Below are 27,018 nucleotides of genomic sequence, written 5' to 3' on the forward strand. Positions count from 1 at the left end.
TTAGTGAAAGATGGCGTGTGAGATAACGCGGGATTCAAGCTATGTGTGGGAAAATGTGTTTTCTGGCTTTTGTATTGCGGTGTTACAGTCACACTTTATCAACATTGGCAACCTACGATTTGTGTTCAGTGTATTGAAACAAATATCCATCGAAGACTTTGCAAGTAAGTCACAATTAGTACTAATCTTTTCGGCCAGTGCTACTTGTGGTTTTAGGTTATGATTTGGAAGAAAAGTGCAGCCAACCTCAACTTAAATAACACGCCAGGTTAGTGTGTGAACTATATATAGAACTAATACAACAGAGTATTTTCCTTTGTCAGTTGATATGTTTACTTGTTAATGCTCAATTTAGAGCTTTCAAACTTTATTATGAAATAGTTAACTTTAACTATATTTATAATTTCGTTATTTTAATGTGATTTTACTTTGTTGTTAGGAAGGTGCTGTTCTTATAGTTATTGGTACACATAATAGTAGTTTATGGGAAGAATGTACGTATGTCATTTTACCTGGCCTAGTGTGTCTTCCACGGAGTCAGTGAACATACTTATTTTATTCTTTGTGCTGTCTGTTATTTTTCTCAGAACTGCAGTGTTCTGATTCCAGCATTGGCTCCCAGTACGTAATGGGGTTTGCGTAGGTGTGTATGTGAGTGGCTGTTGTCTGCGTAGGAAGAAGTTGTTTTCAGTGATCATCTGAACGTTAACGTTTCCATAGTCACTCTTATAACTTTTACTTTGAATCTTCATACAGAAACTTGCATTTAATAATCTTTGGTCTTAACTGTTATTAATATTATTATCACTGATACGCACAGCATCTGAGGGAAGTAGTGGGTGACTGGAGAAAAATGCATAAAATGGCACTTATGTACTCACCAAATAATATTAGGATGATCACATGTTCGTACATATAGCACGCATAAGAGAGATGAGAAGTGCATACATAATTTAGGTTGGAAAATTCGAAGGGAAGAAACCACTTGGAATATATAGACGTAGACGGAAGAATAATGTTGAAAATTAAGGATGAAAGACTGTTCCTGACCCACGGCCCCATGAGATTTTCCCGATACGAGTCAAGTATCGCCCCATGAGAACAATGCAATCAACCTACCTATTTTATAGCACTTCCTGCCGAGAGCCGGCAGGTGACAGCTGTGTTCCACTTTATCGGTATACACACTGTAATGAAATCTGAGCATATCTCAGTGTGGCAACAGGCTGCGTAGGGCGTACTAGTGGAAACATGTGAGTCAGTGTTGTTAATGGTAGTTGCAATTTATAAATAAATCTGCTCGGAGTATACGTAACTGTCATCTGTGTCTGTCTGTCTATCTGAGTCCTTCATGTGTTAACAGCGTATCTATCCTACCGGTTGGGGAGCGTGGATCGATTCGGAACCCAGTCACTGGTTCATGAATTCCGTTGTGCAGAGTTTGTCTGGAATTGTACATACTGGGACAACCTGCAAAGTCAGTTCACAGTTTGTGCTGTATCCATTTCTGATGTCAGCTGTTCAGTGAACGCGATCCGTACAAAAATGTTATATAGCCGCCAGGCTCTTCCTCTATTCTTTCTCAATTTTTGTATTCCTTCTTTCTGTCTATGATGAACGTGAAATGGAAGTAGGTATCCAAACTAGAAAGCACATGGGCCTACGGGGTCAAATTTGTTTCCGACAGAGAAATCGAAAACTGCGTAATGAGGAAATAAACGTGATATTGTCTCCAATAATATTAATATAGAGGAAACAAAATAGTTTATAATATGACGAAATGAAGAGGCACGTTTAAGACATCAGTTGACACGCAAAGAATCTAGGAGGAAAATACAAAAAATGACATTAAAACAATAATTTATTTTATTAGTTTCATTTAAGTGATAAAGGGAGCAAGGTTCATTTGCGTGCCTTTCTGTTTGATAAACAAACGTGGGCTGTGTTATATATAAGGGAGTTTGTTAAGCTTCCTACATTACATTTACGTACTGGCAGTTTTAAATGTAAATTCGGGTGCTTTAGACCGTAATTACATTATTTATGAAAGGTTTGATGAATATAGAAGACCCTTAAGAGCGAACAGAGAATGTGAATGTAAGAATGTTAACACAATTAAAGACATTTCAAGGTTTTGGTTATAAATATGCTCGCCTACGAAAAGTTGTTAGCAGGGTAATCTCCGTGCTCAGAGAGACAATGGCTGGAACATTAAGCGAGCTTGACCTGGCGTCTCGTCGAGTTTATTACGCTTCTGTGGTCACGAAAAATTAAATGAACCTGACGTCAGTTAATGGAAAGCGAAGATACTAAAGGGTGCGGAATCGTAACTTTTGCTGTGAAGACTAAGGGAAGAAGGTTCCATTCTCAGCCCCGAGGATTTGTCTCGAACGATCCAGAAGCCCAAAACTAATTAATTTAATTAATTTGTGTCCTTCAAGAAATAAGAGTGGAACGATTAACTTTGTTTTGGAAAAAAAAAAACATGTTTCAAGTGTATTATTATTAATTTTACATACTTTCAGTGTTCAGTTATTGCAAATATAAGCATTCTGTCGCAACGTGAAGCTAGTCCATGGTAACCGCATATCCGGTACATGTCTATCGCAACAGTTAGTACAGATAATTGTTGAATTAGAAGACGTGTAATATGAAATGAAGTTATGTTTTACAGACTTGAATATTGCTAAGTTTCATAACATGTAATATCCCTGACCAGCTAGTGTAAATTCTTGTTTTATTGGTTCTGTTGTAAAGCTTTTTTCTGATGAATCATTATCCTGGAGGTATGAACGTAGACCACTGATTAATGTTCAGAGGCTGTAATACACGATCCAGTGTGTACTGACGAGCTGGTTTAATTTAATTTAACACCACCAAAGTGGCGTATGTACAGTATGTTGGGTGTGTTGCTATTCTAAAATAGACATGAGTGTAAATTGATGGCGGAGTAAAAGTAAACCGATATTACAGTAAAACATGCAACGTAGACTTTCCCTTATTGTTTTTACAGATGTTGCGTTAATATTTTGCAAACCATGATATAAGCTATTCCAGGAAATAAATGGATAGGAAAATTATGATTTTTTTTTTCGCAATGCAAAACATCGGTTATCCCTACTAAATTTCTGTTTCAAAATTATTTCCCTGTAATATAATGTGAAAAATCTGACGCTTAGGTCCTTCGTCTTCATATTTTAAATACACGGCAAAACTTAATGAAAACCGCGCGAGAAGTTGGTTGTGACACACAAAAGATGTCAATCTGACGCTGATTGGTTTAACTGTAACCACGTGACAGTCCTTGCTACTGCGCAGGTAACAGTCATCCGTCGTCTTGTTCGACTCCTAGAATAGTAGGTAAAAATACACAGCAGAAGTTACGATTGAAGCGTTACTGAGAAAAACAACGAAGATGTATCCGAGCCTAAGTGCCTTGATTTCCTTTGAAGGACACTCGGTTCGAATCTTGATCGGAAAACTTGTGACTGTATCTGAAGGTTTTTTGTTTTTTTTCTCAGGTCTTCTATAAAATATGCATATAATATGTACCTAGAAAAATGACAAGCATTTTTTTGTAAATCACTACATACTCAGCTTTAGTGATCATATTACATCTTAAGTTAATGTGACGTAGTAAATCATAATGAAACCACTGACAGTGTTTCAGCTACATGAAATTTTCTTTGGTGAGATTATCTGTAATTATCTTAGAGTCTTATAGTTTATTTATACTTCTTATGTAAATTATGGAATGATAAGTATAATTACGCAGGAAACGTCCCACATTTGGTGGAAATGTTTGACACTTTACGCCTAGGTTCGTAACTTCATATCTCCCAGCCTGCTGACTACACAAACGAAACTTATTTGATAGTTATCACTCTAGAAATTCCATTGGTAATGCCACACACGATAACGTCAAACTTCTTCAATATATACGTATTAAACGAGGTATTTGAAAGCGGTGAAGTTCATTCCAAGTTTGGAACGGAATGTCTAGGATGTCGAATGGAAAGGAGCAGTAGTAAACAACTTTGGGACATGCATAATGATACTTTGTGATATGATGTCAATTTCATTCCCTTTTAAGAAGTGGAATGAGGAACGCGTGACTTGTTTGAATACGTGAGTAATGCTGATTGTCTGATGAATGTCCTCTGACTGAATTAAGTTACACAATCGGATGTAAATACTTATTCACGATTTGTAACAGGCTGCAATAGCTGTTTAATGTTATTTTCTTCAATTTGAAAAAAAAAATCAGCTGAAATATAGTACTCTAAACAAAGAAACAAATGTCTAGTATTATCTTACGAGGTGCGATCGGAAAGTTTCAAGACTGTGTCAATAGATGGCGAACCGGATGTAGTACGAGCTTCTGCCGCTAGGGGGTGCGGCCTACATTCATAGTGAATCAGTGTGCCAGCCGGCATCATCGAATTAGCATTTGTTTCTTAGTTACGGGCGTTTTGGTAGTGCATTACACCGACCCTCCTGCGATTTCGGAATGGCGTGTTCATCAAATTTTGCCAAAGACTCGCCAAAACGGCTACGGAAACCTATGAAATGCTAAAGCAAGCATTTGGGGAGTCCGCAATGGGTCGTGCACAAACTTTTGTGTGGCATTCACGTTTTAAAAATGGCCGAACCTCTGTCGATGATGACGAGCGTTCTGGACGACCATCTTCGAGCACAACGCCCGAAAATGTTACGAAGATTCGGCAGGCCATTCACGAAGATCGACGTCGTACCATCAACGACTTGTGCGACTTTGTTGGGATAGGCTATGGGACCTGTCAGCTGATTCTATAGGAAGAATTCCACATGCGACGCATCATGACAACGCGCCAGCGCACACCGCCCTCAAAGTTCGGCAGTTTTTGGCCTCAAACACCATGGCCGTCATCCCGCACCCTCCTTATTCGCCGGATTTAGCTCCGCGTGACTTCTTCCTCTTCCCAAAGATGAAAATTCAGCTAAAGGGAAGGAGATTTGAGACGATAGAAGAGATTCAGGCAGAATCGCAGATGGTGCTTGACTGGCTGACAAAGAAAGATTTCCAGGGATGCTTCCAGGCTTGGCAGGGGCGCTGGGATCGTTGTGTTCACTCCCAGGGGAACTACTTCGAGGGTGATGGATGAATTTAATACCTGAGATAAGTGTACGGGTTTTTATAGGCGCAGTCTTGAAACTTTCCGATCGCACCTCGTACTTGTCTCTGCGTATGAATTGTAGATTGTAAGCTTCATTAACTCTAAACGACGAAAACACCTTCCTGTAATCCCATTTTTGCACTAAACATTTCGTTTACTGATTTATCTCCACGGAATGTGGTTTCTTGATCAAATTCTAGTTGTCACCGAACATTCGTACTCGCACGAAGTTCGAATTCCAGCCAATCCAAGGCGATCCCGAACTGATGTAACCTCACCTTCAGACTGGAAGGACCAGCTGCTGTGTGCGTCGGTTGTTTCAGGTTGCTTTAATAGGAAGTGCAGAGACATGCAACAGCCTAGCAGATATAGCCCATTTTGAAAATGTAATGCCGTAACACACCACTTTGTTTTAATCCTTTTAGTTGATGGTGTTTGTTCGAGACTCCGCGCTCAGCGCAAATTCTGGTGATGTCTGTTCTCTCGGTGCACATGCACTGTACATTGGATAAAGGGAAGGCGTGCAGGTATCAGGTACGCTGCTCGTAGCTTCTGTCCGATTACCGCGTGTTATAAGAAGCCAGATAAGCAATTGATGACAACTGTTGTTACAGCCGTAGAAAAAATCCTGATGTATTTTCTTTCAACAGCTTGATTTTAAAAAAAACTAAGTTTTTTTTTAAATTTCTTTAATGTTAAAAAACTATAGTTAATAATAAAATTATCATCAGCTTTTGTGCGTCATAAGTCCAGACGGCTAGACGCTGTGTCCGCACCACGGAGAACCATATTTATTCCCGATTAACTTGAAATAGGTTTCTTGGTAGAGGAAATGTAGCAGGTTTCTCTCCCAGGTTTTTCGATATATCTTTATTTTATTATTTGTGACTTATTTAACCACGTTGTCGGCAGCTCAAAGTACATAGCGTCGAATGTTAGGATGGTTGATGAATTGGAAAGTGTTAAGGATTCAGGGAATCTACAAAGACCTCAGTCAGAATAGCCGATATCCATTCATCATCAGGACGATTATTATCGTCTTCATAATGGAAGCAGAAAGCACAGCGACTTCATTTATATTTCTACGTCTTTGTTGTCCCGACATTCACTGTTGGACTTACGACAGTATTTGCACTCAACCAATTTAATTAAACACGTGCCAAAGTTGCTTTATGATGACACTCTATTGTAAATGTGTATTCAGCCAGCAATATTAAGTTTTGCTTCTCTTGTTGAAATAAGAAAGGTTAATGGGGGCACAATTTACATTTACTTTAAGAGAGCCACCCCCTACATGCTATATCGTTAGAGCACATGTTTATCTAGACACTGCAGGTTTCAATTTAGTCTATGAAATGGACGTTTATATGAAACGAATTTCATAATATTGCATCATTACTTCGATCAGAACCTTCAAGATTCTCGTTAAAATTGAAAGCTTGTAAGAAACAGATTGCAACAAGTTCCTTACGATGTTGAAGTATGAAGTACAAGTGACTGATTTTTACACTTTTGGTTTAAACAAAAATGGGTATTTATTAAATTATTGAGTGCACATTAAGTCTGTATCTCCAAAATGCACTATCCATTATACCCTTTAATATTTTACTATCTGAGGAATACGGCAACTTGAAGTTAAAAAGGCGATTTTGACTTTACGTAATATGAATTAGTTTCACTCTTCTTACCGGTTAACAAATGTTTATATTGCGTAGTGCATTGTTTCCATAGAAGAATGAGAATATTTACAAGTCAGAGCAATAAAATAGTATGATTTACAAATATCAGTATCGAATGTGTACTTATAATTAATGAACAAAAACGTGTACGCATTAAAATGAAATAGAGCGATGCTGTTAGATGTTTATCTTTACGATAATATAATCACCCCAAAATATAACATTCTTAAGGTTATTTTAAGACAGAATTTGTTTTTGTGCTGTCTTACCCCATTCAGTAAATATTCATGTTTAAAATATCGGCATTCTTTTATGGAAACCTCATGTAGCATAAATTCATGTTATACTTGCATTATAACAGTCTGTGGTTCTAATGGTTTGAGAAACTGCATGGTAATGTATGCGTGGGCATGAATTTTCGAGGCAACCTGACACCTATTCACGTGGTGATTGTCAGTTAGTGTAGACAGCAGGAAGTATTAGTTATGCTTAGACACTTCCCGTGATTTCGTTTAGTGTACGCTGACACAAAAAGCAGTAATATTCCAAGCGAAGTTAGTAGAGATGAATATTATGTAGTTATAAATGTACTGAACTTTGAAATATATTTAAGATGTGTCTGGAGATAGTGGCGGATGAAGACGACTGTAGTCTGGGATAGGCAATTTGTTTGCTATTATAATCTTAATACCAATACACCGTGTTGTGTGGTAAATATTTACTGACGTTTCAGAGAAGCTTGCTGCCTTCTTTATCATGGTGATGAGATCTCCCTGAACCAGGACTACAAGATTTTATTTTTTAATGAAGATCACAAATAATATAGTATGCTCTGCGCCTACTATTATCATTATGTACATTCATTGAAGACACAAATTAAATATTTTCCTTAAACTGGGTTCTTGGATTGTTAAGTCACTAACGGCGAAGCACAGTTGATCAATTTAACAAGCTATCTTCGCTTTGAAAATATTAAGAAATGCCTGAAATTTGACAAGGTTTCGTTCCACTGGTTTTCGTAGTGTAACATAAATGTAATATTTTCTGTCACAAATTCAAGCAAATGAAAAAAATGGTCAGATATAATATTTCAGTAATTTACATGACAAGAAAAACGAATCAATATAAAACTCCATTCCGACAACATTCCTTTGTCAAGCTTGAGGAACGCATAAAACTTTCTTTTCTAGTGTCTACTATTGTCATGTTGCTGATTTCATTATTTATAAATTTATTGTCTGCGTACAGTAGTCGAAGCCTCTGCATGTTTCGACAATGCGGGAGAGGTGGCTTTGTTTTATGATGTAAGCTGCGTGTTAGCTACCGGGTAAGCGTAATGGAAGTGACTGTGGCATTGATGAGAAGGAGTGGTATTTATAGAGCTTCAATCAATAGGGCGACTAATAAAAATAAGGATAATTATGTTAAATGCATTTATCTCGAGATTCGGCTCATGAATTAAATGCGCACATTGCAGTTGAAGACTGAATACTGATCTGAGTGATGTGAGTTTTAATACGGTCTAGTGGTATCCTAGGGAGATTTAGCGTTGTGTAGTATCGTAGATATTGATAGATGTTTCAGAGGTATATTTGGACTTTACAAAAATAAGTAGCGTTCGACTATGAGATTCCCCGACCTAATTTCAAACCGGTAACCTCCAGTCGCGTTGATGCAGAGTTTGTCTCTGTGGGTAGCATTGCGAGGAGATGTATGAGGTGTTAATCTCTGACTGATAATTGAAGACACGGGCTACCGGCAACGAGAGAACCCGTATGTTGCATGGATATTTTATTTTAGTACTGTCTTGGAATCTGGCTCACGTTCGGCCTGCTAAGGCTGTAGATGAGAACTATATAGCTCTTGGCTAAACCTATCTTACCTTGCTGTCTCCATGGTAACCAAACGAGGACGTGAGTAGTGAATAAAATTAATGTGCAGACGTTTCACTACGCTGTGTGATTTTGAACTATAAATATGAAGATTTCTGTCTTCTGGGTTGTTGCGCTGTGTAGTCTGGTCGATGTTTACCAACGTTTCAGAGGTCATACTGCCTCCGTCATCAGGGCGACTCTTTCTAAGTTATCTACGCTGTGAAGATTTCTGTCTTCTGGGTTTTTGCGCTGTGTAGTCTGGTCGATGTTTACCAACGTTTCGGAGGTCATACTGCCTCCGTCATCAGGGCGATTCTTTCTAAGTTATCTACGCTATGAAGATTTCTGTCTTCTGGGTTGTTGCGCTGTGTAGTCTGGTCGATGTTTACCAACGTTTCGGAGGTCATACTGCCACCGTCATCAGGGCGATTCTTTCTAAGTTATCTACGCTATGAAGATTTCTGTCTTCTGGGTTATTGCGCTGTGTAGTCTGGTCGATGTTTACCAACGTTTCGGAGGTCATACTGCCACCGTCATCAGGGCGATTCTTTCTAAGTTATCTACGCTATGAAGATTTCTGTCTTCTGGGTTATTGCGCTGTGTAGTCTGGTCGATGTTTACCAACGTTTCAGAGGTCATACTGCCTCCGTCATCAGAGTATAAAGATTTCTGTCTCCTGGGTTGTTGCACTGTGTAGTCTGGTCGATGTTTACCAAAGTTTCAGAGGTCATACTGCCTCCGTCATCAGGGCGATTCTTTCTAAGTTATCTACCCTATGAAGATTTCTGTCTTCTGGGTTGTTGCGCTGTGTAGTCTGGTCGATGTTTACCAACGTTTCGGAGGTCATACTGCCTCCGTCATCAGGGCGAATCAACTACGCCGCACCATTGTGTCCTATGTTATTGTGTTATAGTTTCGAAAGTGACGCGCATTTGTCAGTGTTATTTTAAACCAATTTCTGTAATTTTCGTCGAACTGCTGTATTTATTTGTTTTATACAACTTTCATACTTTTGTAGCTTGTTTGAATTCTATCAGCATCCCTTCCTTTCAAAAGTAAAACTAGTTACGATAGAATCAGTAAATGTTTTTTTTATACTTTTTTGAAATTACCATAACAGATCGGTGCTTTGAAAAACAAAACAAAAAACTAGCACGCGTGGAAGGACGTTTCTGAGAAACTAATTTTTTAACTATCGATTCCCTCGTTCTGAGTTCACGAAGGATTTATTGTAGTGACAATTTTGACGGTCAGTAATATATTCGGAAACCACACAAATTTAAACATTAAAATTAAATTAAATTTACAAAGGTTATGCATTCACATAGATTCTTAATCATACTACTTACGGTTCTTACGTGGGTGGTCGGACGTCGTGGTCGAGTGGTTAGTATTCCTGCTTTGTATTAAGGCCGTCCTGAGTTCGGTATTACCGTAAATTAGGTCACGACCGCTTTCTTCCATATACTTTCTAATTCATTATCCACGATTGTACTTTATTTCATTTGTGGCTATATAATCGTTAAATAAACAGTCAATACATAAATTATGTACGTAGATCAAGAGCCTTTAATGAATTATCAGAAACTAATATTATAAATTAGACAAAATATATCGTGGATGTTAATATTCATTTTTCACCAACTGTTCAAAGTAAATCTTACCAAAATAAACTTATTTATTTCACAATGTTCGGATTATATTGGGAGATGTTTTAAATGTTAAGAGTGTCAGTCCTCTATGGAATTACATTCGGCACAGTTCTTGATGCTCAGCAGAAATTAGGTTGTGGGTGTTCTTTTAGTAATAAGCTTACATCTAACAGCTCTGCCAGTTTCTTAGAGAAAACACGAAAAATTCTTGTTTCTCTAGCAGAATTTAAGTCGAAAGCGTATGTTGCTGCCTGATTGGCTTTTTACTTGGTGTATCGTAAATTTAAAGGAATCTTAAAATTCCGTACCCACAGCATGATAATAGATTACGTGTTAAATATAGAGCATGTTATTAGTAATATTCCTTTTACGCTTCTCTCTTTGTGCCATGTGCTTCGACTCGCCCCTCACAGCTGTGAATGTAAACCCATTGAGTTCATATGAGCTAAGCTTAAAGCTCTGTCATTTGATTGTGAACTAGGCATGTCACTTGCCTGTCCGTGTTCCTTTTCAGTGTTTGTGTTGATTGGGTCGTGTTAAGAAGGAAAAGAGAAATGACGGTGTTGATACAAGAAGAAATTGCGTATTCCGGGTGTCTATAAATTAGCGGACGACTTGAAATAGTGTAATTATTTATTAATAACACATACCAAAAAAGCATGTATGAACTTCCGTGGCTAAATGTTATGAACTTGAATGTCATGTGACAGTTTACTTGTACGTAAGTTTTGCGTATGTTTTATAAATAAACAATTTAACGCCATTCAGGTCGACCGCTAATATATGGGCACTCTGTATTTCCCTTTCTTTATTTCTTTATTTGTTTTTTCCCTTCTCTCATCGCCCAGTGACACGTGGCTCGCACGTGTGGTGAAATTTTAACTCGTAGGTCTAAAAAAATTTCTGTTGACGTGAACAGTATATTTTCAGTTCATGGAGCAGAATAATTCTTGAGAAGCGAATATTACGCTCAGCTACTCAATAAATTATTTTCGTTGTATTGAACCCAAAGATTAATTACCGTGTTTATAAGACCCCGCCACTGATCCCTATCCTGAGCCATATGAGCCCAATCCGCAATCTCCAACCTTTGATTCCATCTACCCCTAGGTTTTCAAAATGGTCTCTTCCCTTCAGGCTATCCAACCGTAATTTTGGACGCACCCCTCCCATGTGTGCTACATTCCTTGCCAATATCATTCTCATTTGTTTGATAATCCTATTATCTGGTGAAAAGTAAAAATTATCGAGCTTTTCATTTTGAAGTTTCTTCCAGGCTGCTGTGACTTGATCCCTCAAGTTTCTGCACATCCTCCTAAGCATCCTGGTCTCAAATAATCTTAAACTGTACCTTCCTGTAACATGACGGACCAAGTTTCGTGCTCATAAAACAGATAAATCGTGGTTTAATGTATTTTAGTATTTTTTTTTGGGGTAACAGACGAGAAGATAAAATATTTCAAACTACAAGGGATTAAGCATTCCCGGAACATAGTCTTGATTTTAATTTCTTTGTAATATAATTTGGATTTGTTGAAGTCGTTCATAAAAATATGAAATTTGCCACATTTTCCAAGCATTTATTAGCTACCTTTATATAACTATTTGTCCTGCAGTCTTGTGACTTTTATTTATTTTATTTAGTGTTCTGTCTGACGACAGGTCCATATGAACAGGATCCTTCCATCCTTTTCTCGGACTGGGACCTGTTCATATACGTTCTTGGCAGATGATCCAGAAGTGGTTTGCCATTGCCTTCTTCTGTGTGTGAATGGAGTAATTGTTGGGATGCCACGGAGGAAAACTCCGTGTTGCCTAGACCACGGCCTTGCCCAACACAAGTTATAAATTCGGGCGCCGCCGGGAATCGAACCCGAGACCCCAGGATTACAAGGCCAGCGTTCTAACCGCTAGATCACCGTGGCTAACTCTTGTGACTACATATGAACAATAAACACAGGCCTATACTTGGCTTTCACTGTGTTAATTAAAGATAAAATTCCTTACCAACATCTGTTGCATTTGTGCTTTCATCCAGTAAATTAACACCATCGGCACTGGCCAGAAGCTGATGGTTCTTCTTCAGTTTCAACCCCTTTCTCATGGCGCATTCTAAACCAATGTTGAAAAGCAATGGAGATAAAGCATCTCTTTGTTTCAGACCCTAAATAGGAAGTGCATCAGATAAATGTTTACTTATACGGAATATACTATAGGTTTCCTTCCTAATTTGATTGGTTTAATTATAATTACCGTAATTACATCTTGACTGTGCAAGCATTATTAATCGAGGGCTGTGAAACAATGCTGTTCATCTGTATTGAGTAGGACACCTCATCACTCTGCAGCGGTTTTAAGCTCATGCTTCAGTCTTCCGGAATGGTAAAATGATGCTTGATGTTCTATTTATTCAGAATTACTGCTAAGACACAATACCACTGATTTCAGCGCTAAGAGACTGTTTGTACGTACTGGAGTTGTTATTTGCTACTTATCATGCATTATACATACATGGAATTACAGAAAGACCTTGTGTATTTAAACCTTTTAGTATAATGAGAACAGCGTTGTAATATTGCATAAGCTTATGTAAAATGCGTAAACGTAATAATATTCTTCATTCTTTCGTCTCGATGTTTCTTAGAATGTGTTTCGAAAGAGAGTTTGAACATATGCGAAGAACAAAATTTCTTCCTTTGGAAGTAAGTCCTTCAAGCATTACCTTCACTTCCCCTGTATCCACATGACGTGCTGTTTAAGGGACGGAAAGTTGCACTTTTTACTTTGTAATTTTTTAACCTCACTCTTATGTTGTACTAATTATTGCTACCACGTAATATACGCAACAGATGATGTAATGTATGAATGAAGAATTTATTCGTCAGTGGACGAGTTTATCTGAATACAGCACTCGTTGGCTGTGTTGTAATTACTTGTAATTAGTAGGTGAAAGAGTTATTTTTAGACTGTATGAAACAAGGGAAAATACTGGATAAAATTTTGCTTTAAAGAGTAAAGTGAGATTTACGTAATTAGTTTTGGCTCGTTTTTTATACTTTTGTAATAATTATTTATAATTTATATTTAATTTATTTAATATTTATTTTAATATTATTATCATTCTACTGCTGGGTATCCAACTCCTCTCGTCCATTTACGATTTCCGACTAAAACGTCTAAGGAATTTCTCATTTGCCGAATACGTGCTACGTTCCTAGAGTTTATTATTTATATTATGTTTTTGAGGTACACAAATTATTAAATTGCTTATTTTGTAGCCTATCATAGATTTTGGGTGTCCAGAACTGCTTCTGTTGTCATGATGGCATATTTTTTGGGTTATGCAGTTAAGGTACGATTTACTCAGATGCGCCTAAAAGAGTTCAGATTTATATTGAAATTAATGAAGAGTCATTTTCTACACAACTTTGTGCAACAGATATTTGTAACCATGGCGATGATAATATGTGATACAAACTGTAATTATATGACCCTAATCCATTTACGGTTTGTTGGTTGAGTGAGTGGTGGAACGTGTAATTACTGGAAGCTTGGAGGGTCAACTTTAGTTCCATGCAACCTGACTATGTAAACATAAAGTCAATCGTGCGCATACTTACTACTTATGCTAACTACTTCACATAAAACGCGATTATAAAGTCGTTTTCTCATTTTATTACCCAGTCATTTTATACCATTTATTAGATCTGCAATGCCGACGAGTAACTCTTTTCGTCCGTGAATTGCAATGCGTAGTCACTGAAATAACTCATAATCTTTATCACTAAAGGCATGATTTAATTGCTAAACAAATTAAACTTTGTATTTGCTCTATATTTTACATTAATTATATTCTAATTCAGGTACTATTGTTTAATTTTATGCTAAAGGTATTGCTAAAATTGATGTTACCAGCTGGAGACATTGGGGGTGAAAGTGTTAACAATTTTAAAGTTATTTAGATCTAAGAATAAACACTTATTTTGGTAGCAGTTACAGTTTTACGCTTGTTAAGGGGGAATAGGCATTTTGGAATGTAATAAGTTGTAACTTGGTGCGCAGTGTTACCAGAAGAAAGAACTACTTTTTGTTGAAGGGATCCATTCGTGAATGGGAAGTAGATAATATTAAGAATAATTTATTGAAATAACTTGTACAATATTAATAAAAGAAATATCTTCTGTTTTTGAAGGTAGTAAGACCTGAGTGTTGTCTTCCTAGACAACATATAAATAAATTTGTTCAATTCTATCGACAAAATTATAAACACAGTTCCTTGTAAAGAAGTTGAGTGTGGGCGCAGGCAGCTGTCCAAATCTTTCATTATACTCGACGATATTGCTCGTCCACAATCTGCTCGGGCGAAAAGCGTTCTTCTTAGTTAATTAAGTGGGAGGTGCTTCCTCATACTCCATAAAATCCAGATTTGTCCTCGTGTAGAATTCTCGAAAAGAAATCACGAAAATACGTAGCTAATAATCAGTTGATAATAAAAAACTAATTTATGTGTCCAGATATCCTTTATTGTTGAGATTTCATAATCTCTTAACTAAAATGACTTTTAGGTATCAAATACAAAATTTACAATTGTTAAAGAAAAACATTAGGCCTCTGAGACAATTTAACATTTCAGGGGAACATACGCACAATTTAATAAACCTACAAAACTTAGGCCATAGCACATAAACAAATTATAGGATTTGGGGTTTTCACGGCGGTGAGCTTGACTGTCTTCTGGGTTGCGCGATCGCCCTGATGATTGAGGCAGCAAGGACCTCTGAAACGACGGTAAACTTCTACCAGACTACACGGCGCAACAATCCAGAAGACAGTCATCTTCACATACAAAACTTTATTAACACCATGTTTAGGAAGAATTTTAGTCACCACTTAAATTTATAATAACCACTGAACAAAGCGATTATTAGTTAATTATGCAAATATATGTATTTTTTCGCCTGCTTTAGTAGCAGACATCAATGTATTCACAAAGTGAGTATATTCCTTTATGAATATGAAGTAATTATTTAAACAATTATTGTCTGGGTAGAAATCATGAAACATTTGGTATTTATCTGGAACTGGGTTGAAATTTCCGAACATCTTCCCCGTTACCTTTTCGTTTTTTTAAAAGCTATCAATTTTTTTTTACAAAATTTATGCCTGAAATTTTCTTGTACTTGAAGGGATTTTCTTAAAGAAAAAATTTCTTCACGAAGCTGAAAACGACATCTCTAAGCCAAGCGTAAATATTTGAACCTCAGATTCTGTACTTTTTCATTTACAGATCACGCCTTTCTTAAATTTATTATTACTCCTAACACCAATTTACTGACCTTGGAGTGGAGTACTCTATTACATGAAAATGTAATTATTGCTCATAACTTAGAGTTCCTATTATAATTACATTAGGTAGTAGCCTTATTCGAGTTTCTTTAATGAAACTGACTCGCTAAATTTCTAACTGCTTCAAAGTATGGGGTGTCTATTACATTACGTATCATAATTATTTTATAGATTTTTAAACCCGTAATTAATTTCGGATATCTCTCATGCCTGTATTAACAAGACTGGCTGTTACCTTGCTGTCTTCATCTGAATAATACTATCAAACATAACAATCCATGTGAAGTCATAAGGAAGTTGATTTATTAATCGTCAATACTATTATTGATTACCTTATAGCAGGACACACAAACTCTACACCCAAGACCTTCCTTGTTCAGCTTGGTATCCAAACCATGGGCGATGTTGTGGTTTTCCGCAGGTGCTACAGAAATATACCGGGATATAAATTTGAAATATGTCACTAAACGTCTATCAATAACGTTCCTTATTTTACATATAACTGTAGGAAACCTATGAAGTTAACTAACAGAATGACGGTAAAAATAGTGACCTCCTTGAAAAGTGCAACTTGTTAGGATATTTTCTGCATTTTATGAAACTTGAAAAATCAGTACCATGTCAGATTTCCGGTTCTCACGGCACTGAGTGTGAAGATGTCCGTCTTCTGGGCTGTTGCACCGTGAAGTCTGGTAGAAATTTACCGACTATTCCGAGGTACTTGCTGCCTCCGTCATCAGGGCATGAGACTCATCGGCTCAACAGCAAAGAAGTCAGTACCATGTTTATGAGAGCCCGCCCCAGGTTCATGTCTTCAGCAAACGAATATACTCGACATCATGACACTCTATTCCGACCAATTTTATTATTATCTTCCAATCTACGCCAAGGCCTCCCAAATGGTGTTAAGGGTGTTTTCGAAATGACAGTTGCAAGACTGTTGATTATCTTATATTGCGTACGAAACTGTGCATTTGAATAAAAGCGAGTGAAAAATATTAACATTTGGGTTTTAACTTACAAAAGATTTCTAATTTTGAGTTTAATATTTTTATGTTGCTGAATATAGAGTGTTATTGCCATCATTATGTGAACAATTCTGGGCGGAAAATCCTGACTGTTGGCCCTCCAACTCTGACGGTAGCCGGTCGCTGGCTGACACGTTCAATACAAGCATGTCAAACCTTCGACTAGCCTCCATCCATCCACATGGCGGGCCCGAGAACCAGGATTTCCTACCACAAATCTATTCGTTATTGCGTCTACAGACTTGAATAAAGCAATCCATCTGTAGGTAATTAGTAGATGTGATCCTAAAATAATAAATTATGTATGTACAAAATCTTTCCAAAGTGAAGTAATTTTGTATATTGTTTGAACGTGTTTACTTTTACTACCGGTGGTACACGGTAACTCATACGACCATCGTATCTATTGATGTTTTTTGGTTAGCAGGAAATTCGGTTACTCCAGCTTCCGTTGGCGACGTCTGGTAGCAAATGAGTTAATCAATAGTAATGAAATCTGAAGCCATCAGCAATGAACTTCCATTGCCTACTTTTTTTTGGGATGATGAAGATATACTTTAAGAAACACTGAAGCTAAATTTGAATTTTGTGCATGGAATTATTTTAACAGCTGCTGGGCATATTGATTTTACCATTTTGTCAAAAACATTTTGTATCCAATTACTGTATAAGCCAAGTCGGTATGTAAACACTTGTAATAATTAGATTCAGTACCATATTATGCAGTTATTAAATTTTAATTTAACCAGTGGCAGCTTTGTAGGTATATTTTTAAAACGTTATTAATGAGCTTTTAAACATCAGAACGTGAGGAATCTTCTGCTTGGATTTACGCACCTTATGCAGCAAACAGGTGTTCTCTTATTACTCATTTGACACACCTTTTTTATTTTAATGCTTCAATTTAAGTTTTGAACTCAAAGTGCTTTTAAATTAAATCAGTTTATTTTCTTTGAAGTGTGCTCTGCTTTTAATCTGAGTAGATAGAAGATGTTACATTTATGTACTGCTTAATGCATCTTTTCACGGATCGTATGCTCTGTGTTCACCATTAGGAGTTTTTCAGAGACTTAGTGCAAAGCGGCATGGAAAACACAAGGAATGCCAATGAACGACATTTATAAAATGAGAAGGCGATGGGACAGAAAAGCCTCGGTCCTTTGAAATCTGCGCTCGTTGTAGCAATAACACGCTTTCAATCGAGAAAATCGGAAAGTGTAAATGATACGGCTGTAATCTGAGAACGTGACGTGGATAAAAATCATTCAGATCGACTATCAAACCGAACAAACAAACCAGACTTGTTTAATACATTCCTGAGTTTCTGTGTACATTTGAATTATACTTAAGTCTGTACCTGTTAATTACTTAGAACTAATATGAATTTAAAATATCGATTATGTGCATAATAAAGTTAATTTCAGTTCTTTACCAATACTGCTCTGGCTGAATGTTATGTAAGTTGTTCAGATTTACAATTTGATGTATGAATATTAATCTCTGGAATTTCTATTAAGCTACACGAGCCAGAGAATTTTAACATGCCCAATTAAACAGGACGAGAGACGAAATTTGCCGTTTGTGCTTCAAATTGGAAGTGCCCAGTGACTGAGAACGAAACGTAATTGAATTTGAATGTTGTTTCATATTTTGTTCTGTTTTATTTGCAGATGGAAAAGATTGAACGACTTCAAATTTTGTTTCGTGAGTTTAATACAGTAATGCCGAATGTAACATGAGCTTAAGATCATTGTATGCGTATTATTTTTAGTGGACACAATTTGTTTCTACAGATTTGGATATAGAATGTTCGACTCAGATTGTTATTTAATCATAACACAAAGATTCTTCGTCACGAAATGTATGGGACTGGAATATGATAGATATCAATGGTTCTATTATTGGTCAACAAATAACATTCCCGTGCTAGAAATAAAAGAATGCCAGAGTGCAGAATTTGGTACATTTGGAGGAAATAAGTTACATTCTATTCTGATATTTTCGTTAGACAAAGTTTGTAAAGTTAGTTTATATGACGTTGAGTAGGGAAAGGTATTTTAAGCGAGCGTTATAAAATCACGTTTTGTGTGACAGGTGAATATTATTTTGTTATACCAGGAACTGAAAAATAGCATAGTTTAATTTATAAAGAGTTAATTGTTGAACATTAAAATTCTCTGAAGATTGAGTCTGAAGATTGGTTGTCGCGCAGTGAAGTCTGGTAGAAGTTTACCGACGTTTCAGAGGTACCTGCTGCTTTGAAACGTCGGTAAACTTCTAACAGACTACACTGTGCAACAGCCGAGAGGGCTGCCATCTTATTGCGCTTTTACAATACTGTTGTGACATAGGAGTACCTATGTGTACCTCTGAGTCATCCCTCTAAGAGGCACCAACACGTACTTCGTATTCGCCCATGTTCTGGATAGGTCGACCTGTCAAGAATGGCAGGTTAAACGCGAACCACTCTGCTCTTGGCTGCAACAGCAGGGCTGAAGACACAGACCATACTTATTTCGCGGTTATTTGAGCGTGTTTTGTTTAATGGATGTACGTGCGGGGTTCCAAATGAATAACACTTCACTCGCCGAACACTTTGGGTCACTCGGTGCCCTATGGTGAGCATATCAGCTGGTTCGTGCATGACAGTCAACGATAAAAATTAGTTTAACGGGATGTTGCTGTCTATCTTTTAGATACATCAGCCCTTCAACGCCTGACAGCGACTGTATATATAATAAACTGCTTTAACGATCAGTAACTTCGTATTTTTGATTTATGGATTTTATATGAATCTCAATTGCAAACAGAAATTGTTTCCTTGAACAGCGTTAACTAAAAGCCCGTAAAAATGCTGAAATTCTGTTTTCTTCGCTATACGGATTGAGTTCTTATGTTTAAAATGGCAAATAACCTACTTCTAGCACCATTTCTTATAATTCCTTTATTGAAACGCGTATCTCTCAACCAATACATTCAGAATTCGATACGCGATTTTTGAGTTTTTTTACATCTGAAAAGAATATTTTTGATTGTAGTTTATAAAAGGGACAGAGGTATACAGAAAAGTACAGCTAAACATGACTTTTCGTTTTCTTCAGGAAATATGTGACCATTAAATGACGTGGCTACAATTCGATGAACTGACAACAATCTTACTTTCTCACCATTTAAACGGAAGGAAATATATTGAGGATGCATAGCATACCACAAAGAGATATTTTATATTTCGCTTAGGCTGTGAACTTAGTGAAAAACGGCCCCATTAGTTCTGCTCAGTCCTTGAGGAGGAGTTCTAGAAATGTTGCAGTGTATGTGTGCAAGTGGACAAACGAGTGAGAATCGGATTATATTTATTTTTAGAGAATTGTGTCTACAACGACAGATCCAGCCAGAAGGACACTCGAGGCAGATAAAAAACGCCACGTTTAAAAATGAACGTAATCGGTTCTCTGTCAGAAAGACTTGGTTATTTAATACAGAAGAGCAACTGTTATACTAAACTTACTCTGGAGTAGAATATTTGACAACAAATTATAATTTTACACATCAATTATGAATTTCTTGAAAAGAGCATCAATTTATTACTATGGAAAGAATTATATGTAAATTAAATGAAGGTGACGGAATTATTAAATTCACAGAAATATATTTTATAAGAGTTAACATTTACTCATATAGCGTACACTTCAGATTATAAATTATTTCTGTCCTGGATGTGAGGTTCTCACTTTGATATAAAATACAGATTACAATTTTCTAGACTGAAGCGTTTTGGCCCTGTAATAACGTTTCGGAGGAATGTAGTGTCTCTGTCTTCAAGACTGAAGTCATATATCCAAAATGCTACACGGCTTGTCAGCTTAGAAGACCACCACGAATAATTTTATTGAGACGACTAGTATTTATTTCCCCAACAGACTTCATCGCTTTATTCAACGTGTCTCAAGATTTTTTACGTCGTAGTGGTAGTATGGGGAACAAGAACGAGTGTGGTACTACATTACACTTTATTTGATTTATGACAAAAATTGTTAAAGATTTTTTTTTAAATTATACTGTGCTAAGTTTACAAATAGCGAGATTTTCATTCCGATAAAAATGTGCAGGAGATATTCCTACTTGGAAAAAGATTTTTTTTAGAAATATGCGTTTCGATTAGAATAATCGGGTCATTTAGTCCCGAGATAAAATATACCTATTAGATTATAACTTCACTAAATCACGGCGATAGAAATTCTCACTCATTCAAAGTAGTGGGTAAAAATTTTTATTTTTATTTTAACCTTTACGATTTTAACATTGAGCGAGAAGTCAGCGTATCATGAACTGAATTTATTAAGTAAAGTAAAGTAAAGTTTGTCCCACTATACGCCATGTAGGCGTTTGGGGTGAGTGGAGGTATAGCTCCTCTCTTCCTTGACCTCGGCACTAGATGGGGGTGAGTGGTCAGCATCACGCCCCGGCCGGCTTTACCCCCGGGAAAGGACCCCGGTACCCATTGTAGAGGAGGCTGGGTGGGCCCCAGAGCCGGTCTGGACGCAGAGGCCAGAGGTAAAAATCCTCTGTCCCCGTCGGGGATCGAACCCCGGCCGTCCAGCCCGTAGCTAGTCACTATACTGACTGAGCTATCCCGGCTCATGAATTTATTAAGTATTTATCGAAATTAACCTGCTCTTAATGACTTTTGAAAGAAATTTTGATAAAAAAAAACAAATCAATGCTGTGGGGAAAGAAATGTTTCTACATACATGAAGTTACGAGTTTAAGTTTTAATGCAGTTAACTAATGTAAATTTTTAATATCGAGTCGATGTTGTTATGACACGAACTGTTGGGAAACATGTCGGACACAGCAGGTACCCTGCCTTACAGCAGCAAGTTGAGTTCAGTTGAATTACAATTATGCGTTGTATCTTTCTACATTTCTCAATTTGATAACGCATATTTCAGAAGCAGAAAGATTAGGGAGAAGCCATGTTTAAAGAACAAATTTAAGGTCAATAAATATGTGTGTATATAATTCAGAGACTATTTAATTCTTTATAGATGTTAATATATCACGTATAAACAAAAATATGAACACACCATTCACTTCCATACACACAATCGTGTTCATTTCAAACTTATCCCCTAGTTGTCATTAGTTTGTGCTTGTTCAGCGAATCCGCGCGTTACATGACAACTTTTTCGCCGTTGGTCAGTGTCTCAGGCGGAAGTTCTAGATGCACAACCGTTTCCTTGACGGAGGTCACTGCTGTGCTTCCCTCAGCTGTGTCCTGTCGTGTCGAGGGGATGAGGAGAAGGGTGGTTCGATTTGGCGAGACCGCACAGAGGCGGACATGGGACGCAAAGCTGTTGAGTTCGGCCTGGTCTGCATTAGCAGCCGCAAGAAGTTCAGAGCAGCCGTAGTGTGAAGGAACGAAGCCTAATCTGGTCAGAAGTTCCTCCATTACTCTCTGAACAGAAGTTCGTACTTCCGAGTTCCGGTAACCGTATACCCACGGATTTACTGCGCTGCTTGCGAAAACTGGAAGGGCGAGATAGATGGACGTCCATTCGCTCAGGATACGAGTCCCACGAAATATGTCCAGTAACATACAGACCTGTGGAGTGGAGGGAGAGAATTCATATGAATACATGCCACTTCAGTGATTGTAAGAACGAGACGGAATATGGAGTGAAATTTTGGGGTTCTCTCGACGTCGACTAAGAAGATGGCTAAATTACGAGTTGTTGCTCCGTGTAGTTTGGTAGAAGTTCACTGACGTTTTAGATATGCTTACTGCCTCTATCATCAGGGCAATAAGTCCATGATAGAGGCAGTAAGCACTTCTGAAACGTCGATTAAACTTCTACCACACTACTTGGTAAAACATCCCAAGATAGTAATTTTTATGTCTGTTGCAGGCTATAAAAGACAGATCTGATTGACTTTTGTTTAAGGAATACGTTAATTTACAAGCTGTGGAGGGATTTAAAAAATAATATGCAGTTTAATTTGTTTGCTGATAATAACAATAGTATTAAAATAATTTGTAAGAAATTAACAAAGGCATGGTCTACAAACTGAGAAGTGGGGGTTCTATATCCGCCACTAACATTCAATTTTGTCTTCACTAGTGAGTCCAGAATAATTCTATGGAGATTATCTGGTCTCCTCCTGTCCAATATATAAAAAGGAGTTCCATCATCCGGGGGCACCATTGACTAAATTTTGAAACTGATCTCTCAGCTGTACATCCATGTTACTGATTGTTCATTAGGATGTGAGATATGACCATGAGTTGTTCTCAATTGAAATAGTAACCTAACTTAACGTCACGCCCCACCGAAGTAGCTGTACGACTTTTGAGCTGATCATAGGGTTAATTTTTCTTCTGTGATAGTTTAATTACCTGGAAAGGCAGCCAGAGACAGATGAAGAAGCCTACTGTGATTGCCAGCGTCTGTCCGTAGCGGCAGTGAGAACCGTCCTGGTGCTGTCTGAGGGATAGTTCGACGGAGTAGATCGCTCTGGCATGGTACCTTGCCACCACGTAGATGTAACAATAGCAACCCAGCAGGATGAGCGCGCTGGGGCCGTACACAGAGCAGAAGAGGAATAGCTGAACGGGAGTGGCTACAACGGAGCCAAATGAACAGTTGCGGTCGTACAACGACGAACTCGCTGCGATGCACTGGCTGTAGACTAGAGGCGAAAATCCCACTAACAGTGCGTACAACCAGAACGCAGCGATGTATCGCTCTACCGATGTGTGTGTGATGAGATTGTTGTACCTCAGAGGTTGTGCTAGAGACGTAAATCTGTCCACAGCTATAGCAGCCATTACAAGCACGGAAACACTACACAGCGAAATGGCCAAACAATATGGTATGAGGCATAATCCTATATTCACAGTCTCTCCAACACTGTCACTATTGGAAGAAGTGAGTTCCAGGTACATGCCTACAGGCAAAAACAGTCCTACACCCAGATCGGAGGATGCAAGAGAGGCGAGAAGGTAGTTGCTCGGGGTCCGTAGTCTTTTGAACCTGTAGACGGCAGTAAGGATGAGGGAGTTACCGCAAAGTATCATTGGCGACAGAACGAACACCAGAAGAACGGCTGCAGCCACGACTAAAGGCGCCGAGTCAAGACGCGGGGAGACGCGTGTCGTGATGTTGTCAATATTTCGGTGCATGGTCTGTAACTGACTTGCAGCGACGCCTGTAAATCCAGAATCGTGACTTTCAGAGGGGCCTTCTTCGCTGTGGTTCCCTTTCGGTGAAGTTTCTAGAGGAATCAATGAAGCCATTGTCGTAGAATGGAATGCTCTGGAACTAGATTGTTCTTTATGTTACGTAATATTTTACTGGAGTCACGTTTATAATATAACGAATTTTCACTTGTTGTTCCTTCATTTTTCGTGAGCTCTGCCTTATTTGACTGTGTGACAAGCGGAACTTAATATGTAGGAGAGCCACTTCACTTCACTCAACGACGGGATATTACAGAAACTTGGCACGTGTTACTTTTATCCGAGGTCTCTGCACAAGGTCCACATTTTCAAGTATTTCTTTTATAGAATGGAACATATGCAGTCAACACGAACATCCCCAGAGAACCGATGTCTCAAAAGAAATATGCTTATTTCTTTTATTGTTTTGTATGGTTGGGGAGATACATGTAACTACAGATTATGTGGAAGTGTACTCAATGTCTGCAACAGATTTGTTCTGGATCGGATATATAGGTTTCGCATCCTGATGTTACACTATAGATGGCAGCTTAACAATTGAATTTTATCGCAGAATACTCAGTAGATTTGTAAACGAAAGTAGGTAGGAAGTTACAAAGTTGTGAGGCTTTGAAACACGAACGTAACTCAACAAATTCTTGTCTGCTTCTGTTTCAGTTTAATTCCACCACTCACGAAAAATAAATGACAAATTTTCACATGCAGCGTATGTGGTTATCAATGTCACTTCCAGTACTATGATGTCTATATTGATAATAAACGCTGAATTCTCGTGTTTGATCTCTCTGCGTGCATATTGGTGATATGTTGTTCGAGAGATGAACTTCTTCCACTCTTCCACGTTCTGCGCATCACCCATCACACCACCAGGGGTTCTGAAAGGAAACAATACACAACTTTCACTGAACGTCGTCCATTCTGTTACTGCTGAAAACTTATTTCTGCTTAGTTCGAAACGCTTGCCAAAAGCAAGTTTATCTTGGCACAAAGAAGATTATACGTCTTTCAAATGACATGTTGAACGCTTGGTATATAGTATAGGGAACATTGGGACGATGGTCATAGAGAATTTTATTTCTTGCTTAAAAGCACACTTGTGGATAGAAACATTGGCGTAATAGTAGATCTTTTATTATAATTTATATTTCCTTTAAAATTTCAGTCTTATCGATGTTACGGAAAGTGTGTGAAATTATCATAAGCTAGTTACATTTAAAGTGCTTATTAACGTGTGTCTGCGTCTTTCCATTAATTAGTATAGCCCTATATGAAGTAACTGTCTAGTGCAGAAAGTTTTCTCAGCAGTCTGCTGTATGAATTCGTCTGATACGAGGAATAACTTGTTATTACTGAACTCGAAGCTGTTACAATTAAAAATAATATTTTGTAAAATATGTTAATACGGATTTACAGTAAAAACTAGCAAACGAAGACGCTGAATTAATTTGTTTTACGTCTTTCTGAAACACGTATCGATTTCTAAAATGTTGGCAAACTTCTACCAGACTGCACGTGAATGCAACCCAGAAGACAGCCATCTTCATATTTGTCGCAATGAGAACCTCAGATTCTATGTCAGTTCTTGGTTACCTTTCCTTCCAAATCGCTTGAGTTGCCGGGTTTTTGTCTGCGAGCCAAAATTTCCTCACCCACGTCCTAACCAGTAGTTTATATTTATTATTTTTTCTTATTTCCCATTAATTCAAATATCCTTCGTAAGTTTTTTATCTCCGTAAAAAAATTATTTTAAAACATACAAATTACCAAGGAATACCAGTAAACATTCACTAAAAGGAAAATAGAAGTAAATTTTCATAGTTGGTATCTTCCTACAAGTGCACCTTTCGTTACAATCCGTACTATAATTTTATAAAAGATTATTCTATAGCTTTCGCGGCAAATGAATTCAGCAAAGACTTCGCTCGCAATCAGCTGCGTCAGGTGGCCGTAAGTAACCGACGTTGGTGTTTAGAAATATTTGCGAAGTACAGTTATAGGTAAAGCTTGTCGGCGTTGTTTAAAACCGCTTCTAATATTTTGTCATTCACATTTTCATGGAGGAAAATTATATTTAACTTAGGGAAATTATAACAGAAACATGAGCGTGGGCCCATGTGCAGTTAACTGACTTCATGGAGCAGAATTTCCCTCGAGAAGCTCGTAATTGCTCTTATGGAAGTAATTCGAGGGTTCATTACGGTGTTCATGGCCACATTCCCGAGGTAGATGGAGACAGTCAAAACACATACACTCTATTTTAGATATATTTTAATATTATCCTCATTTCAACGTCTATACCTTAGAAGTGGTCTTTTCCTTTTAGGTTATCTGACTAGGATTTGATAGCTTAAGAATTTTTCTTCTATTGATGCGACGTACCCACCTCAGACTTCTGGTTTTGATAACCCTAATGATATTTAGTGAATAATACAAATTATAATGCTCGATTTTAGGTGCAGTTTGAACGTGAAGTAAGTGATATGCCTCTTTGTCCTGTAAACCAGTTCTAATCCGCTCATGTTCAATGACTGGCTTATAGAACTGTTACCATTTAAAATCATGAAATTGGAATCTGTTTTTTGAGGTCAACGTCAGATTCTGAAGTTCTGATCAACGTGCTATGACTCGAATCCGACGCATTGATCTTGTGGCGTGTTCCTCATCAAGTGACAGTGTCCATGTCGTGTCGTATCACTTTCGATATTATAATCCCCTGGACCATTAGCTAGCCGTAGGCTGTAGGCAACATCTGCATGTAAACCCACCTCAGTTTGTAACTAGTATCCGTCCACCGCGTTGACATGACAGGCCTCATATCCACGTAGTGATCAGGTAACCCAGATACTGTGAAATGTTTGTAGACGGAAGCCTAGAACTCGACAAATAGATCAACCCATTCCATGATATGACGTCTACTTTTAGCCGTGGACACTTCAGAAAACTGAAAGACATTCATCACAAATTGTCGCCGTAGTTTAATGTAGATTACATCGTCATAACCCTTTCCTTCGAAGACTAGGTCTTAAAAAATCCCTTGTGGACA

The 27,018-nt window shown here is 37.7% G+C and overlaps 2 protein-coding genes across 8 annotated transcripts in view; one reads left to right on the forward strand and one right to left on the reverse strand.

The window, feature by feature from the left end:
• Window positions 1–17: 17 nt before the first annotated feature.
• LOC110840517 (uncharacterized) overlaps window positions 18–27,018 on the forward strand; it is a 102,752-nt gene continuing 75,751 nt past the window's right edge. The window contains exon 1 of one of the 3 annotated variants that reach the window (XM_087352176.1): window positions 18–268. The gene's annotated coding sequence lies outside the window, so the exon portion shown is untranslated. The remainder of the gene's footprint in view (window positions 269–27,018) is intronic. The other 2 variants (XM_087352178.1, XM_087352179.1) reach the window with 2 other exon arrangements.
• LOC110841018 (adenosine receptor A2b) overlaps window positions 21,753–27,018 on the reverse strand; it is a 58,488-nt gene continuing 53,222 nt past the window's right edge. For 4 of the 5 annotated variants that reach the window (XM_087352173.1, XM_087352172.1, XM_087352171.1 and 1 more), the window contains 2 exons: window positions 23,133–24,850; window positions 21,753–22,340 (listed from right to left, as the gene is read on the reverse strand). In XM_087352173.1, the coding sequence (XP_087208299.1) occupies window positions 21,909–22,340; window positions 23,133–24,032 (1,332 nt within the window). In that variant the 5' untranslated portion in view covers window positions 24,033–24,850 and the 3' untranslated portion in view covers window positions 21,753–21,908. Of the gene's footprint in view, window positions 22,341–23,132; window positions 24,851–26,740; window positions 26,871–27,018 lie in introns of those variants that run through there. The other variant, XM_022086330.2, reaches the window with a different exon arrangement.

The sequence above is a fragment of the Zootermopsis nevadensis genome, unplaced genomic scaffold, assembly GCF_977971745.1.
Source record: "Zootermopsis nevadensis isolate Lab colony 2312 unplaced genomic scaffold, Znev_1.0 Znev_ptg000020l, whole genome shotgun sequence".
NCBI classification, from domain to species: Eukaryota; Metazoa; Arthropoda; class Insecta; order Blattodea; family Termopsidae; genus Zootermopsis; species Zootermopsis nevadensis.